The sequence below is a fragment of the Gorilla gorilla genome, chromosome 21 (assembly GCF_029281585.2).
Source record: "Gorilla gorilla gorilla isolate KB3781 chromosome 21, NHGRI_mGorGor1-v2.1_pri, whole genome shotgun sequence".
NCBI lineage: Eukaryota > Metazoa > Chordata > Mammalia > Primates > Hominidae > Gorilla > Gorilla gorilla.
The window spans coordinates 56,493,759-56,512,389 of record NC_073245.2 but is presented as its reverse complement, the minus strand read 5'-3'; the positions used below and the strand labels follow the sequence as shown (position 1 = coordinate 56,512,389).

General features: G+C 48.3%; 1 protein-coding gene across 5 annotated transcripts in view; it reads right to left on the bottom strand.

Annotated features, from left to right (window-relative positions):
• Positions 1–438: 438 nt before the first annotated feature.
• Positions 439–18,631, bottom strand: part of GDAP1L1 (ganglioside induced differentiation associated protein 1 like 1) — a 33,653-nt gene continuing 15,460 nt past the window's right edge. Inside the window, exons 4-7 of one of the 5 annotated variants that reach the window (XR_008674554.2) lie at positions 17,829–17,926; positions 16,597–16,711; positions 1,861–2,529; positions 1,073–1,762 (exon numbers count right to left, since the gene is read on the bottom strand). Coding sequence is in view for 4 of the 5 variants with exons in the window: in XM_004062190.4 (XP_004062238.1) it covers positions 2,186–2,529; positions 16,597–16,711; positions 17,829–17,926 (557 nt within the window). In the remaining variant the exon portion in view is untranslated. Of the gene's footprint in view, positions 2,530–16,596; positions 16,712–17,828; positions 17,927–18,631 lie in introns of all 5 variants that reach the window. The other 4 variants (XM_004062190.4, XM_055373024.2, XM_004062188.4 and 1 more) reach the window with 4 other exon arrangements.

Below are 18,631 nucleotides of genomic sequence, written 5' to 3'. Positions count from 1 at the left end.
CAGGAGGCAGTAAATCCTGTGAGGATTGAGTATTATATGTTGTTCTTGAGTGGAAGTTGAATGAAGAATGGGGAGAGTCTGTGTGGATGTTTGATTTTTTTTTTTTTTTTTTTTTTTTTGAGATGGAGTCTCACTCTGTTGCTAGGCTGGAATGCAGTGGTGCCATCTTGGCTTACTGCAACCTCTGCCTCCTGGGTTCAAGCGATTCTTGTGCCTCAGCCTCCTGAGTAGCTGGGATTACAGGCATGCGCCACCACACCCAGCTAATTTTTGTATTCTTTGTAGAGACGAGGTTTCACCATGTTGGCCAGGCTGGTCTTGAACTCCTGACCTCGTGATCCACCTGCCTTGGCATCCCAAAGTGCTGGGATCACAGGCGTGAGTCCACACCTAGCCTGTGTGAATGTTTGATTAGCCAAGGGGATGGATGGTGCCAGACAGTGTTCATGGTCTCTAAGTTCCACCTTTGCCCTGTCTTGGCCCTGGATGACTAAGCTTTCTTTTTACCTTGATGAAAAAAGATGTGCAAATTCTTAATACTTTTTTTTTTTTTTTGCAAAATAAGTAAAACCATGCCTTATATTCTATACATTATACTTCTGATTTAATGTTCTTTGGGCATTTTAAATACATTTTTCCCTCTGGGAAATTGGGGTGGGGGGCATGTGCCCTGGGTGCCCCCTGAGGTCCATATATAGGTTTATTTTATTTTATTTTCTAGAGATGGGGTCTCGTTATATTGCCCAGGCTTGTCTTGAACTCCTGGCCTGGAGCAATTCTCCTGCCTTGGCTTCCCAAAGCACTGGGATTATAAATATGAGTCACTACACCTGGCCCTTGCACAGGTTAATGAGAACAAAGGGTTGTAAACATGCCCTGTAACCTGTAAAGGGCTGAGCCTAAATGAGCTGGGTTGATGTTAAGGTCAGAGCCCTGGAAAGTCAATCTGGAAGCCAGCCCCAGACCCAGCAACTTGAGACAGGGAGTCAACTCTTGCTTGCTCTTGTGAAGAACTGAGACTGAAACCTCACATCTCTACCCTTCTGGCTCCAGCGCTTGGCAATGAGAACTAGATGGACAGCACAGGTTTAGAAATGAAAAGCAACTGTTCCTCCTGGATGCTTTATTGGGGCTTTTGGTGGTTTCTATGCATGAGCGGCAGTGACACCAAGACCCTTTCCCAACATGCAAAAGGCACAGGAAAGTGAGACCCGACTGGGGTGGGTGGCATGGATGCAGAGACTTCCCCCCTCCCCCCGGCTCCATGGCACCGTGTAGTACAGGGACAGCCCCGGGAGTGACAGGAAGGGGGCGATATTGAAGGAGATGGCTTGGACAGAGGCTAGGAGGGGGACCTAGGTTTGTCCACCTCCAGATCCGCCCCTGCACTTGGGCTAGACTGACCTTCTGAGAGAGGGTCAACATGGCTTTTACTGAAAGTCCCACCTCACAGGGTAGAAAAACTCAAGGTAGGAAGAGGATGATGGCTGCTGCCTTCAGAGATTTCTACTAAGGCCAAACCCAACACATGGACCAAATCAGAAGGACAATGAGAGGGTGTGCTCATGGTATCCGTCTCCACTGCAGCCTGGTTTTTGGGTGCCACTGCCTTGGCTCAAGCTAGTCCATGTCCAAGAGAAGCGCGAAGCCCCTTCTGATCTTCAGGGACCTCCCATGGGGTCTCCAGTTATCCAGCCCCATTCAGAGGTACCGGTTAGAGGAGTTGAGTCTTGATGTTGGCTTTGTCCTGTGGTAGAGTTCCCTGGGCAAGAGGGAAGGGGAGGCGAGGGGTCAGGCCCTCTGAGTCCCCAGCACCTCCCAGAATCTGGGCCCTGGTGGACGAAACATCCTGGGACTCACCTCAGATCCTAACCAGTCTCCACAGTTCCATCTTGAGACCTTCAATCGATAGAAAAGGCATTCGTGTTTTGTTTCTGTTTTTTGTTTTTTCTCTCTCTCTCTCGCTTCCTCTCTCTCTTTTAGTAGAGCCGTGGCCTTGAGTCACAGCATTGGCAACGTCTACTTCTAAACTACGGAATGTTTTCACACTGACGATATTATTACTCAGAACGAAGGGCGGGGAGGGCTGTCCAAGTGTTCATGAGACAGTGAGTTACTGAGAGCTCACGGGGAATCACACAGCACAGAGACACCGACAGTCAGACACCAAGCCCCAGGTCTGGCCCTAGATGTATTTTTTCTTGAGGTACCAGTAGGCAAAGTAGCCCATCCCACCCAGGGAGCCCATGAGGAAGGACGCCCCGAAGAAGGATGGGGGTTTCCTCTTGACCAGCCGGAAAGCATTGGGGATGACGGCCGACAGCAGGGTGGTGTGGATGTCACCCAGGACTTTCCGGAAGGCAAAGCGTCTCTGGACCCTCTCAAAGAAGGACTGCAGGTTGGGCCGGCTGCCATCTTCCCAGTATTTCTTGGACAGTCCCAGGAACTTGAGGCGGTGCAGGGTGGCTCCCAGGAGGACATCAGCGAGGGTGAAGGCACAGCCACAGAGCCACAGCTCGCATTTCTGCCCTAGAGTGGAAGAAAGAGGAGGCAAGGGGATCAACCTCCCCTAACACACACACTCACTTCTCTCCATGAGCTCCACTGGCTTCTGCATGCCTGCCCCAGTATTTCCTGAGGGTTACTCATTCCTGTACAACTTCAGTGATTTTTGCCATATCCTCATGCTACTTCTATTATTATTATTTTTGTTTAAATCGACTGTTTTTCTTTTTTTTTATTCTTTTGTTTTCTTATCCTCATTTTACAGCTGATACATCAGCTGACTTTTAAAGTGCAAATACGTGGCCAGGCATGGTGGTTCACACCTGTAATCCCAGCACTTTGGGAGGGCAAGGTGAGCAGATCATTTGAGGTCAGGAGTTCAAGACCAGCCTGGCCACTATGGTGAAACCCCATCTCTACTAAAAATATAAAAATTAGCTGGGTGTGGTGGTGCACACCTGTAATCCCAGCTACTCAGGAGGCTGAGGCAGGAGAATTGCTTCAATGTGGGAGATGGAGGCTGCCGTGAGCCAAGACAGTGCCACTGCACTCTAGCCTAGGTGACAGAGTGAGACTCTGTCTCAAATAAATAAATAAATAAAGTGCAAATATGTGTCATGAAACTCCAGACACATATACAACTACTCCTTTGACAGTTCCACTTGGTGTCTGCTCTGCATTTCAAACTCAAAATGGAACTCCCCCCAGAGCCACCATGCTCATCCCCATCTCAGTAATGGAACTTCCACCCTTGCAGTTGCTCTGCCCAAAAGCCTCGGAACCACCATTAATTCTCTTTATTTTATTTATTTATTTTTTTGAGATGGAGTCTCACTCTGTTGCCCAGGCTGGAGTGCAGTGGCACAATCTAAGCTCACTGCAACCTCTACCTCCCAGGTTCAAGTAATTCTCCTGCTTCAGCCTCCCTAATAGCTGGGATTACAGGTGTGCACCACCATGCCCAGCTAATTTTTGTATTTTTAGTAGAAACAGGGTTTCACAATGTTGGCCAGGCTGGTCTTGAACTCCTGACCTCAGGTGATCCACCCACCTCGGCCTCCCAAAGTGCTGGGATTACACGCATAAGCCACTGCGCCCGGCCCCACCATGAATTCTGTCTTACCCCCACATACAATTTGTCAGCAATTTCCATCAGCGTTATCTTCAGATAACTTCAGATATCTTCCAGAATCTAATACCGCCTCTACTTGTACTGTCCTTGTCCAAACGACCATTATCTTCTAAGTGATCACAATGTCCTTTTAAAAGGTCTCCGTGTTTCTGCCCTTGTCCCCTAGAGTCTATTCTTAGCACAGCAGCCAAAGTGGTCATGTTAAAATTTAAATGTTGGATAACGTCACTTCTCCCTTCTCAAAATCCTCTAATGATGATGCACCGTTGTGGCCAGAGTAAAAGCGGAAAGCCTCCCAAGCCCTGTAAGGCCCTGTGTGATCCAGCCCCCAGGTACCTTTCAGACCTCAGAATCTGCTTCTCTCCCGCTTCCTCACTCTTCTCCAGCCACATCGGACTCCTGCAACTCCTCACATCAGGGACATTCCTACCACAGGGCCTTTGCCCTTGCTGTTCCCCCTGCCTCAGTCTTCTGCACAGCCTCAGAGCTCATTCCTCTGCCTCCTTCACATCTTTGCTCACATGCCATTTTCTCCTGGGCTTCCCAGACCGCCAATTTAAAATGGAAGTTTTGGCTGGGCGCCGTGGCTCACGCCTGTAATGCCAGCACTTTGGGAGGCCGAGGTGGCTCTACTAAAAATACAAAAATTAGCCAGGCATGGTGGCAGGCACCTGTAATCCCAGCTTCTCAGGAGGCTGAGGCATGAGAATCGGTGGAACCTGGGAGGCGGAAGTTGCAGTGAGCCAAGATTGTGCCACTGCAGTCCAGCCTGGGCAACAACAGCAAAACCCCATCTCGAAATAAATAAATAAATAAAAATAAAAAAATAAAATGGAAGTTTTAAATGGAAATTATAAATTGGTGGTCTGTGAAGCCCAGGAGAAGCTGGCATGTGAGCAAAGATGCGAAGGAGGTGGAGGAAGACCTTACCCAGCAGTCACTTTCCCCTCTCCTGCTTTGTTTTCCTCCATAGAACATAGCGCCACATTGCACCATCTACTTGACATTCTCATTTTGTTTATTGTCTTTTGTCCTCTACTGGAGTGGAAACTCCACGAGGGCAGGGATTTTGGTCTGTCTTGTCTGTGGCTGTATCCTTTGCATCTAGAACTGTGCCTGGCATACAATAGGTGCTCAATAAATCTTGACTGAATGATTGATGAATGAAAAAATAAACTGTATCATTAACAGTAGTATTAAATGATATTTGCTATAAACTATCTGCAATGGTAAAAGTACACATAACAAAAACAAAACAAATGCAATTAAATTCCAGCTGGATACTACTGCCCGTCAAAGTATCTGCTCCCAAGACTGGCTTCTTTCTTTCTTCCCTCCCTCCCTGCTTACTTGCTTTCTGCCTTTTCTTTCTTTCTTTCCTTCTTTCTTTTTCTTTCTTTCCTTCCTTCCTTCCTTCCTTCCTTCCTTCCTTCCTTCCTTCCTTCTTTCCTTCCTTCCTTCCTTCCTTCCTTCCTTCCTTCCTTCCTTCCTTCCTTCTTTCCTTCTTTTTGACAAAGTCTCGCTCTGTCACCCAGGCTACAGTGCAGTGGCGCAATCTCGGCTCACTGCAACCTCCACCTCCAGGGTTCAAACAATTCTCCTGCCTCAGCCTCCCAAGTAGCTGGGACTACAGGTATGCACCATAATGCCTGGCTAATTTTTTTTTTTTTGGTATTTTTACTAGAGATGGGGTTTTGCCACGTTGGCCAGGCTGGTCTTGAAATCCTGACCTTAGATGATCCGCCTGCCTCGGCATCCCAAAGTGCTGGGATTACAGGTGTGAGCCACCACACCTGGCCTCATTTTGATTTTAAGAAAGGGGCAGATGTTAAACACATATTATAAAGGGGTTAAGCACTAACATCTTACTAATACTCTTTCTTTGATGTAATCAAAAGAGGATAACTCACACAACGTGGTTTTACATTATTTATCACCATGTTTTTGTGTCATCTAAATTTAGCTTGACTATCGCATTTGGGATTAAGAAAGAAAAACTTAGCCTGCATTTTTAGAAAACACTTGTTTGTGCAATATTTTCTCCTAGTTGTTTTGACCTGAAATTCTGGAGCATCTTTGGTCTCTTACATCTCCTCTTTGCTCAAAAATCTTTAATTCTCCCCACTGACCACACCTTAATGTCCAAGTTCCTGTGCCTAGACGTTAAGCCCTTTCAAGAGTGAGTTTAGCTTTAATATGTCTCTAATCTTGACTCCTCATGAATTGCCCATTGGTCCACTGTCTTCCCCAACAAGCTGCCCACTTCAGCCTCCGGGCCTTTGTCTCTGCTGTACCCCATGCCCGGAATGCTCTCCCCTCTCCCTTCCCTTCCTGTGATGGCTGCTTTCCTGGGAGGCTTGCCCCCGCACCTTTGAACAGGTTGTTCCTTTCAGTTCAGGAATTCCATGAGTCCAATGCTCCCTACCGTCAAAACCTGAGCCCCCTCCTTCTGCTCTGCATCTTCTTGGTCACGGATTCATTCATTTAGCAAGTCGTTACCTGGCAGTATGTGCTGGGCATGAAGACACGACACAATACAATGTCTTCCCTCAAGAGGCTCACAGTCACAGGGAAAGGGGTAAAGTGTAATGAAGGCTGTCATCAGAAGGTTATCCTTGAATAGGTAATCTTCAAGGCACCTGATGAGGCTGGGTGCAGTGGCTCACATCTCTCTCCCTTACTTTAGGAGGCTAAGGTAGGAGGATTGCTTGAGCACAGGAGTTTGAGACCAGCCTGGGCAACATGGCGAGACCCTCCTCTCTACAGAAAAATTTAAAAATAGCTGAATCGGTAGCATGTGCGCCTGTGGTCCCAGCTACTAGGGAGGCTGAGGCAGGAGGATGGCTCGAGCCTGGAAGGCTGAGGTTGCAGTGAGCCTTTTTCACACCACCGCACTCCAGCCTGGGTGACAGAGTGAGACCCTGTCTCAAAAACTAACAAACAAACAAACAAAGAAGACACCTGATGGGCCCCCGAGGGGAGATAATGAATTGGGAGTTAGTGATGCAGGTTCCAGGCTCAGAGAAGCACCGTCAATGTGGAGGTGGTATTTAAAGCCAGGAGAGTGGACAGTATCAGTGTAGCCAGACTTGAAAATAGGGCAAGGGACTGAACCTGGGGTCCCTCTGCAAACTTTAAATATTGACACCAAGAGAAACCAGCAAAGACAATAAGAAGGAGCCGCCTTTGAGGTAGGAGAAGAACCAAGAAGAGTGTGGTGTCCAGCAAGCCAACTTAGGACAGGGTTCCGAAGAGGAGACAGTGCTCAGCTGTGTTCAAATGCTGTGTTGAGGTCAAACAGGAGGCCTGAGAACTGGTGACTGCGTTTACCAACTGGCGACCCTGGCAAGAGCAGCTGGAGTAGAATGCTGACTTAAAAGCTGGTTTGGACGGAGTTCAAAGAGAAAGGGAGGAGAGGAATTGGAGATGGTGAACAAAGATCATTCTGCCACGGAATTTTGCTAGAATGGGGAGGATGGGCCAGTAGTGAGAGACAAGTCAAGAGCATTTTCATAAGTTGGGAGGAATAAAATAGCATGTGTTTGTGGATGATGGCACAGAGAAGGGAAAGATTCTATGGGGAAGAGTGGATAGAATTACGGATGTGGTGTACTTACAGGGATGAGAGTGGATGGGATCTGGTGCACTAGGGAAGGGATTGGTTTTAAAGGACAATCCCTTCCATCCTTGGACAAGGACAAGAACAGTCCATCCTTGGTAACAAGAGGGCATATGTGCTACCGTATTTCATCAAATCTAAGTTACTATTAAATATAAGACACTTATCCAAAAGTAAGAAAGGAGAATTAAACTATTGACTGGAATAAACATTCCAGTTTCAGAGATGCTAAGATGTGGTCTAACAAAGATGCATCTTAGAATTGATGATATACAGTGGGTGGGTCGATGATATACAGTGGGTGGGATCAGAGCTGTGAAGATCTCTTTCTAATGCTTTGATTTTCTCAGTGATATATTGCCATTACTTTTAATGGCCAAAACCACAATTATTTTTGCACTAACCTAAAGTGATCAGTTCTGAATGAGGATGTGGGGGAGGTGGCTGGAGGGCTGAGGAGGAAGGAGAAGGCGTAAAGGAGTCATCTAGAGAGTGAAGTGGGGAGGCCTGGGGCAGCATTGAGGTCACCTAAGGCTTGCAGTCGTGAATACAAAGTGAGTCCCGCCAGCATCCTGTGTGTTTCTCCAGCCACATATAGCTTCACAGGTGAAGGCGCTGAGTAGGTGGAGAGCTGGGTTCAACAAGGTTTGAGGTTTTGCAAAGCAAGTATGGAGGGCCAGGGAGTTGAATGTGCAGGCACGAAAGTTCTGCTAATGATGAACCAGGGAATCACCACTAGGTACGGAGGGAGGTGCGATTGTGATGGGAGTGAGGGACAGTGAAAGGATCAAGTGACATAAGTCCCCAGCTGCAGACTGCATGATACCAGCAAGGGAGTGTGGGTAGATAGATCAGAGAACAGGCCCAGGGACTAGGTTTAGATACTGGGCAACATGGAGAAACCAGCAAGGGACATGAGAAGAAGCAGCCCAAGAGATAGGAGGCGAACCAGGACAGTGTGGTATAATTCCCTGGATCTTCCAACAACTCTGTAAAGGTGATGTTATTATCCCCACTTTACAGATGAGGCAATTGAGGCACAGAGAGGTTAAGTAACTTAGTCAAACCTCAGCTAATATGTGTCAGAGCAGAGCCTAGATTTGAACTTAGGCCATCTGGTTCCAGATTCTGTGGTTGTAACCACTCTATTAAGCTACTTATTTCCACATGCAAATGAGCATAGACACAGCAGGTATCTCCACGTCAACTCAGGCCCCTTTCAGTACGTGAGTTCTTTACTCAGGTCTGTGTGCAGATCTCTTCATGCGTCTGTATCCCGCATAGACTGCATGTTTGCCCCGTGTCTGCCTGCACAAATCCATGCAGCCGATTATTTATATGCACGTGGATATCCACTCTCCTGGGCATCTGTGTCCACGTGGTGTGGGATTACCACACATGTGAGTGCAGTTTAAGCCCAGGCGAATCTGGATGTTTGCCTCAGACATGTTCACTATTATGTTCATGCCTATGTTTATGTTTGTAGGCAAATGCTGATGGCCTTCTATGCGTGTCCGTGTTTGTGTGTGCGCCTGGGCAGCAATCTGGTATCTGATCCCTTCCCTGTTCTCTCTTCTCCTCCACTTGTGTGTTCCCTTTGCAAACCCCAGGCCTGGATGAGCCCCTTCTGCACTTCTCTGGGTCTGCCAGCTGGAGGCGATCTCACAATGAGGCCAACTGGTTACACTTTAATGTCAGGACTGCAAAGCCCAGGAGGGCACTCCGTGCTGCCCAGGGTCCTATTATATTTCTTGAGTGCTTCCTGCTCCCTGTGGAGACAATTGCATCTTTTCATCCTCTCTTCTCACCCTTCTCACATCCTTTCCCCAGTTCCCTCTCAGCCAATGACATCACCTCATGCTTCGTTCAGAAGACAGCAGCTTTCAGAGATGAAAGCCCACACTCCCCACCTCGATGCTGCAAAACCGCTCCATACTGCTGATGCGGACACAATGCAGGGCGTGTCCTAACCCCATGGCCAAGCCCTCCATGGGCCCTCTGCACCTGCTCCATGCCACGTCTCCACATCTTTTCAGGTTGCCTTTCTAGGTCCTCCTCCCCCTTCTCCATGTTGTTCTGCACCCCAGGAAGCTCACTTGCTGGCTCCACCCCCCGGGGCTCATGCCCTCTGGCTTCGGAAAGTTAGGCAAGTAGGAAGCAGGGGCGGGAGAGGAGGGAGAGCAACAGTGATGTTGGACTGACTTCCCTCGGCTCCTCTCTGCTAGTCACCACAGCTGGCAGTGACCACCTCTGTCCAGGTTCCTGAATCTGCTCTCATGACCCTGTGATCTCAAGACTTCAGGCCTGGGGTACTCCTCTCTGCCTTGGCATGTCCCTGCATCCTGCCTGTGGCTTGGTAGAGTCCCTTTATTGAGCCGTCTTCCATTTCCCCTGTTTGAAGATGTCCTCTGTTTTCTACGGGGCCCCTGCCTGAACCACGCCCCTCCTGTCTTCGTGGCCTCTGCATCGCCGTCCTGAACCCCCGATTCCGCCTTTCTACTGCACTGTTTCCACCAGCATGAGAACACATTTGTACATCTCCTGTCCAAAAACAATTCCTCCTGTCACCCCACATCCTTCTTCAGCCACCACCACCTTCTTTGTTCACCTTTACCATTCTCAAAAGAGGTATCTACACTCACCGCCTTCATTCCTCACCTCCCATGCACTCTTCAGTCCATTCCAATCTGACTTTTGCCCCAGTTTGCAGTGAAATGCTTCTGGCGAGGTCACCGCCGACATCCATGGTAGAAAGCCGAGGGCACACTTTCCTATCCTGGCTTGCTCAATCTCCCAGCAGCACTGACACCATTCTGTCTCCTTAAAACCCAATCTTCCCACGGTTCCTTCTAACATGAGGGTCTTCCTACTTCACTGGCCACTCCTCAGTGGGCTTTGCTGACTCCTCTGCTTAGTGTGGGAGAACCTCTGCCTAGATGTGGTAATTATGTTTTTATTATTATCATTATTTGAGACAGGGTCTCACTCTGTCTCCCAGAAGACGACTCACTGCAGCCTCAACCTCCCAGGCTCAAGCAATCCTCCTGCCTCAGCCTCCTGAGTAGCTGGGTCTACAGGCATATACTACCACACCCAGCTAATTTTGGTACTTTCTTGTAGAGACAGTCTCACCATGTTGCCCCGACTGGTCTCGAACTCCTGGGGCTCAAGTGATTCTCCTGCCTCAGCCTCCCAACTAGCTGGAATTACAAGTGCACGTGACCTTGCCTAGTCCAGGTGCGACAGTTTTAAAGTACACCCACAAATTACTTGATATACTCCTCCCTTCAGTGGAGCCCAATTCTCCTCCCCTTGAATAGCGGCTGTATTTCATGACTTCTAATGAATGATGGGGCAGAGTGACTTCCAGCAGTAGATCATAAAAGACATTGTGGCTTCTGCATCTTCTCTTTCTCTGGGATAACTTGCTCAGGGAAAGCCAGCAGCCATGCTGTAAAGAAACCCAAGCAGCCTATTGAGAGGCCCACATGGTAAGGAACTAAAGTCTCCTGCCAACAGCCAGCAGGGGATAGAGGCCTCTAGCTAAGAACCACATGAATAAGGCAGCTTGGAAGTGGATCCTCCAGCCCCAGTCAAGCCTTCAAATCATTGCAGCCCCAGCTGACAGCTTGAAGGCAACCTGCATCAAGCAACCCTGTCTCAGAGCTGCCCAGCTCAGCTGCTCCAGAACTCCAGATCCACAGAAAATGTGTGACATAATAAATGATTTTAAAATTTAAGACACTGAGATTGACAGCAATTTCTTATGCCACACAGATAACTAATACAGCAGGTCCTGATTCCTCTTTTTGTCTCTCTCTGCTCTCTTCCTTGATGAAAACATCCAATTCTATAGCTTTAAACACCATGTATGGGCTGAGAACTCCTGAATCTCCAAATTCTGACCTCTCCTTTGAGAGTCAGGCTGGAATATCTAATGGCTTCTGTGACATCCTCTCTTGGGTGTCACAAACTCACTGTCTCCCAAACGCCCAGCCTGGAGTGCAGTGGCACAATCTTGGCTCACTGCAACCTCTGCCTCCCAGGTTCAAGCGATTCGCCTGCCTCAGCCTTCCAAATAGCTGGGATTACAGGCACGTGCCACCACGCCCGGCTAATTCTTTGTATTTTTAGTATAGACAGGGTTTCACTGTGTTAGCCAGGATGGTCTTGATCTCCTGACCTCGTGATTCACCTGCCTCGGCCTCCCAAAGTGCTGGGATTACAGGTGTGAGCCACTGTGCCCAGCCCAGGAATTACTTTTGATTCTCTTTACCTCACTCCCAACCCTCATAGAAATTCCTGCTCATTTTATCTTCAAAATACCTCTCAAGCCCATTCACACCTCACCATCTCCACTGCAACCATCTCAGTCCACGCCAACATCATCTCTCACCTGAGCTGCTGCACCGGCCTCCCCTCTGTCTCCCTTGAAATCCATTTTCACACAGCAGTTGGAATTCTCTCAAATATAAAACCGAACAACTGAGCCCCATGGAGACTGCAAACAGGGCCATGAGTTCCTCCCATTCCTGTACGCATGTCACTTTGCAATGTGTGCATCTTGATGGCTTTGCTCCTCCTGCCATCTAAGACTCATAGTTTTTTTTTTCTAAGACTGCAAACTCCGTGAGAGCAAGAATGACGTCTGGATTTTGCTCATTAATTTATCCCTAGGACCTAGTATCTAGGAGATGTTCAATAAATATTTGAATAAATGAATGAAAAAGAATGGTGATAATAATAATTTTTAGAACATTTCATCTTGAGCTGGGCGCTATGCAAAGTAATCAACATTTACTGTCTTAAATTTGCTGGCCGCAAATGCAGGAATGAGGTCAGCCACTCCCCATGTGTGAGAGGTAAGCCGTCCCAGCTGAGCCCAGCCCATACTGCCAAGCCACATATCATGAACACATAAAAGGCCCTTCTTTTATGTCACTCAGATTTGCAATGGTTTGTTATACAGCAGAAACTAACTGATACAATCCCCTCCTCGAAGCCCTCTAGGGACTTCCCATTGTACTTAGTATAAAATCCAGACTTGTAAATGCAGGCTCTGAGGCCCGTGATCTCACCTCACCTGCTCCAGCTCTCCCCTCATTCCCACCGCTTTCCCGAGGACTCCCCACACAGCAGCCCGTTCCTGAAGAGTTCCCAGTTCTCTCCCACTCCATGGCATCCCTCAGTTTGGGTCATATCTGCCCTGATTCTTCTCTAGGCTCCTTCTCATCCTTCAGGTCTCACTTTGAATATCACCTTCTCAGGGAAACTTTATCCACTTTATCCTGCTCATTTACTCTCAATCTTAACACTTATCACTGTGTGCAATTCTGTGTTTACTTATGGGATTATTTGACTAATGTCTTTTTCCTCTGTAAGATTGCAAACTCCATGAAACCAAGAATGAGGTCTGAGTTTTACTCATTAGTTTATTCCTAGGACCTACCATCTAGTAGGTGTTCAATAAATATTTGAATAAATGAATGAAAGAGAATGGTAATAATGATTATTTTTAGAACATTTTACCTTGAGCCAGGCACTGTGCAAAATACTCAACATTTACTATCTTAACAAATCTTCCACCAGCAACCCTGCTATGAGTTTGATTCTATTATTATCAACATTTTGCAGATGAGCTCAGAGAGATGAAGTGAGTTCCACAAGGTCAAAGAGCTAGGAGGTGGTTGATCAGGAATCTGCATCAAAGCCATCTGGCTCTATGCAAGGGGTCTCAACTGTGACATTAAAATCCCTTCCAACACTGGGCTCTGCCCACGAGGGAAGAAATGGAAGGCATAAAAGTGTTTAACCCAGTCAGGTTCAGGGAACCTGGATGAGCAACAGAGGCCATGTGGGCCCAGCCAGTCAGACCTTTAAAATCCATAACCACTTCCCTGGGGCTTCTGCTACCTCCCCCAGCCCCAGAGGGATGCAAGGACTGTTGACACCTCTCCATCTTGAACAACCCCACTTATCTCACCATGGGACAGTGCAATGCTGTCTCCTCTCAGAAGACCTCAGGACAGCGGTCAGCAGTAGGGTCCCAGCCTAGGAATCCCACAAGGAATGCATGTCCGAGGCTATTCTCCAGAACCATCCACCCTAGCCTCCGTCCAGTTCAGACCCTGGGTCTCTCTGGATCACAATGTATGTGAACACTTCTGTACTCTGTGCCAGACACTGTGCTAAGCCCCTTACATGCATTTGCTCATTGATCCTCGCAGCAGCCCTGGGACGTAGGCACTCATGTTATCACCCCCTGCCTTTTTTTTTTTTTTTCTCTTTGAGACAGAGTCTCGCTCTGGTGCCTAGGCTGGAGTGCAGTGGTACAATCTCAGCTCACTGCAACCTCTGCCTCCTGGGTTCAAGTGATTCTCCTGCCTCAGCCTCCCACATAACTGAGATTACAGCTGCCCACCACCATGCCCAGCTAATTTTTTGTATTTTTAGTAGAGATAGGGTTTCACCATGTTGGCCAGGCTGGTCTCGAACTCCTGACCTCAAGTGATCCACCTGCCTCAGCCTCCCAAAGTGTTGGGGTTACAGGCGTGAGCCACTGTGCCCAACCTATCACCCTTTTATAGAACAGGAAAGAGCCCAGAGCTAGTGCTTCCTCATCTGTTAAACAGGATCCTCATCTGTTAAACAGGATCGCTGATATTACCCACCTCCTGGGGTTGTTATGGGGATTAAGTGAGTTGAAATCTGTGAAACACCTAGAACAGGGCCTGACACACAGTAAGGTCTATTAAATATATAGATTTTTCTGGGCTGGATTGTGACCCTCACAAACTTCACATGTTGAAGCCCTAAGCCCTAGAGCAAGCTTGTCCAACCTGCAGCCCGCGGGCCACATGCAGCCCAGGATGGCTTTGAATGTGGCCCGAAACTAATTCATAAACTTCCTTAAAACATTCTGAGAATTTTTTGCGATGTTTTTTAAGCTCATCAGTTATCGTCAGTGTTAGCATATTTTATGTGTGGCCCAGGACAGTTACTCTTCTTCCAATGTGGCCCGAGGAAGCCAAAAGATTGGACACTCCTAAAATCTCAGAATGTGACTGTATTTGGAAACAGGGCTTTTAAAGAGATAATTACCTTAAAATGAAGAGCTTAAGGTGGGTCCTCATTCAATCAGACTAAAGTATTTATAGGAGGAAATTTGGACTCAAAGACACCAGGCATGTGCAGCACAGGGGAAGGGCCATGTAAGGACACGGCAAGAAGGCAGCCACTTACAAGCCAAGGAGAGAGGCCTCGAGAGAAACCCACCCCACAGGCACCTTGATCTGAGATGTCTAGCCTCCAGCTCTGTGCGACAATAGGTTTCTGCTGTTTAAGCCCCTCAGTCTGTAGTATTTTGTTATGGAAGTCCTAAGAAACTAATGCATAAGTGAATAACATATACTTGATGTCCAAGGTCACCCACCGAGAGCATGGCAGAGCTGGGACTCTCTCCCCCAAAGGCCCGTCTCTGAACTACCAAGCCTTTTGGCCCCTCAAGAGCCATTAACTCTGCAACAGCTCCCCTTAGCTACCGTTAGGATAGAAACAGGAAAGTTCCTTTTTTTTTTTTGGTTGGGGGGCAGGGGATGGAGTCTCTCTCTGTCCCCCAGGCTGGAGTGTAGTGGCGCAATCTGAGTTCACTGCAACCTCTGCCTCCCAGGTTCAAGTGATTCTCCTGCCTCAGCCTCTCGAGTAGCTGGGATTACAGGAACCCAGCACCCCGCCCAGCTAGTTTTTGTATTTTTAGTAGAGACAGGGTTTTGCCATGTTGGTTAGGCTGGTCTCGAACTCCTGACCTCAGGTGATCCACCCGCCTCGGCCTCCCAAAGTGCTGGGATTACAGGCGTGAGCCATTGTGCCCAGCCAAAAGTTCCCCTTTGAGGTGTGTTATTTTTTTACTCACTTAGTCATACCAGGCTTTGTTTCCAGAAACGATTTAAGGCAGCTGGCTTCAGTATGCATGATGATGTCTCTGTTCGGGACATAAGGTCTTGTGCTTGTGGCATCAGTTGTGAGATGCTGGAAACAACACTGGACCCACCGAGAGGGAACAAGTTCTGGCCCTAACCATGACATCTATGAGCTGCCTGACCTTGAGCAACTCACTTCATCTCTCTGAGCCTCAGTTTTCTCATATGGAGAATGTGTGTCCCTTTAGCTGCCATATGTATTAAACTAGTAATGGGACAGGCAGTGTGCTGAGTATACTGAATTTTCACAAGAGTCCAGCAAGACAGGGTTAAGTTGTATTATTACCATCCCATCTTATAGATGAGGAAACTGAGGCTTCAATAGGGAAAGCAACTTGTCCAAGGTTACATATTTGAGGCAGCAAAGCTGGAACTCTAATTCAAGTTTTTCTTACTCTAACCCCATCTGTTTAGACCCTGGGCTCTACGGCCTTCCCATACACATAGCCATGCATGTGCAGGAGGCTGTTGCAAATGCACCATAAATTTGCATTGTTCAGGAGACAAGACTCATCACAGGTCTTAAACGGAGCAAGATGGGAAACTCAGAATGAGATCTGAAGAAGGGCTGTGGCAAAGATGGTGTGCAACAGGCAAAATGGAGTGGAGTGGTGTAGGAAGGGTGCTCCAGGAGGGAGGGGCTGTGGGAGCAAAAGCGTGGAGGTAGAATGAAGCTGGCATGTCCAAGTCTAGAGGCCCAGCTGGGAGCAGGAAGAGTCAAGGTCGAGGAGAGTCTGGGTGAGCTTGGATGTCTGGCTGGAGCATGAAGGAGCCATAATGCATTCTTGGGCAGGGCAAGTGGGATGGTGTGGTGGGTAGTGGACATCAAGTTGTGTAAGGGAGGTGACGGGGGAGCAACCGAGTATTCAGTATGCATGATGATGTCTCTGTTCGGGACATAAGGTCTTGTGCTTGTGGCATCAGTTATGAGATGCTGGAAACAACACTGGACCCATCGAGAGGGAACAAGTTCTGGCCTTAACCATGACATCTATGAGCTGCCTCTTAACATCATCTTCACCTACCTTTATTAAACACCTACTATGTGCTAAGCCCTAATCTAAGCACTCTACGTGTATTATTTCACACAATGTCTCAACAGCTCTTTGAGGCAGGTCCTACTATTATTCCCATTTTATAGATGGGAAACTGAAGTTCAGAGAGGGGAGAACCTGACCACATTTACTAAGCTAGGAAGTGGCCAAGTTATGACTTGAACCTTAGTCTGACTCCATAGCCCATCCTCTTAACCACCTGGGAGGTCCTCTGAGACTTTTGGGGGAAAAAGAGGCTGAGACTGGGCAGGGGAAGAGTAGGCTGGGTGGGCTGCAGCCCCCACCTCCCCCAGGGCTGGCACCCACCCTCGTTCTCCAGCTTCCTCTTCTCCAGCTCCGCCTCAATCTGGTCCAGCACCATGGCCAGCTCCCCGAGGATCTTCTTCAGGTAGCTCACATCATCGTGCTCCAAGATCTTGGCCTGGGGGCAGGACAGGGCCAAGAGAAGCTGAGTTGGCCTCAATAGAGCCAGGATGTTCAGGGATGGAAGGAGCTTTGCTGAACTTCTTCTGCAAACCCAGCCTCCAAATGCCCCCCAAGTGTATAGGATGCCCCCCTGTTATGAAGCACCCTCATCTGGTGCCTACAACAGTCCTGTGAGCTTGGCTGTCCTGCCTAGATCCCTAGTACATTCTTACACCCAGATGCTGGGAGGGCTGGCTGCTAGTGGCTCACAGCTGCCCCTTCTCTCAGCCAATAAGGAGATGCATTGCCCACAAGTACTTGGGAGGTTACCTGCCCGCACCCCTCCCTCCAACAATCTGTAGCCAATGTCCCACTGATATGAGGGGATAAAAGGCTGGCCCGTTACTTCAAGGTTGATCACCTTTGTGGTGCCATTTGTGCTCCAGAGCTTCCTGTGGAATCAATTGAGGCTTAGCAGCTTCCTCTTCCTTATCCCTCCCATCCCTCTGGGGTCCCCCTCAGAGCAATCCTTCAATACCTCCTTTCCCAAGACCCCCTGTTCAGTGCTCTGCATTTATTTTTATTTATTTATATATTTATTATAATTATTATTATTTGAGACAGAGTCTCACTCTGTTGCCCAGGCTGGAGTGTAGTGGCCCGATCTCAGCTCACTGCAACCTCTGCCTCCCAGGTTCAGGCAATTTCCTTGCCTCAGCCTCCCGAGTAGCTGGGACTACAGGCATCCGCCATGATGCCCAGCTAATTTTTGTATTTTTAGTAGAGACGGGGTTTCACCATGTTGGCCAGGCTGGTCTCAAACTCCTGACCTCAAGTGATCCACTTGCCTCGGCCTCCCAAAGTGCTGGGATTACAGGAGTGAGCCACCATGCCTGGCCAATGCTCTGCTTTTAAAGACACAACCTAACACATGAGGAAACTGAGGCCCCACGGCAGCAGTGGCTTACCCAAGGTCTAACAGCTAGTAAATGGCAGGGGACAGGATTGGAAAAGCAAGCCAGGGGCTTTTCCATTTCATATCATCAGCTGATCTTCTACTTAGCTTCTCCTATTGTCCATTTCCATGGAAGAGCTCGTAGGGAAGGGGACTCAGCAGGCCGGGAGGTACTCACCATGAGCTTCTTCTGTTTAGAAAGGTAGGGCTCGGAGAGCTGGGGCTCCTCTTCATGGTCCAGTTTCATGAGGTCCGTGGTGGCATTGGCTAAATGTCCTGGGGAGATAATAGGAAAGGTCCCATCCCTCTGATACCTCAGTTGCTCCCCCATCACCTCCCTTACACAACTTGAAGTAGGCCCCATCCAAACACTGGTCAGAGGAGGAATACTGTCAACAGCCAACACTTAGGGAGCACTGCAGGCTGTGCCGTAGTGATGGATAAGATGCCATCCTGCCCTGAGCTCAGGCTGGTGGGAGAGATAGGCACATAAAGAAATCTCAGCCAATGGCTCACCCCTGTAATCCTAACATTTTGGGAGGCTGAGGTGAGAGGATCACTTGAGCCCAGGAGTTCAAGACCAGCTTGGGCAACATAGCAAGAACCCATCTTAAAAAAAAAAAGTTAGCCAGGTGTAGTGGTGCACTCCATAGTCCCAGCTACTCAGGAGGTTGAGGCAGGAGGATCGCTTGAGCCTGGGAGGTCAAGGCTGCAGTGAGCTATGATTGCACCACTGCACTCCAGCCTGGGCAACAGAGTGAGACCCTTACTCTAAAAAAATACAAAAATAAATAAATAATACACATCAGCAATATTATAAAATACACATTTTAAAAAAATAAAAATAAACTCTATGGTACAGCATGATTAAACTGTAGGGAAGAGTGAACACAAGGCATAGGGACCCAGGGGCTGCCTGCCTGGGGCACAAGGGGCTGAGAGACCTCACGGAGGAGGAGACTGTACCCTTGAGGATGAGTA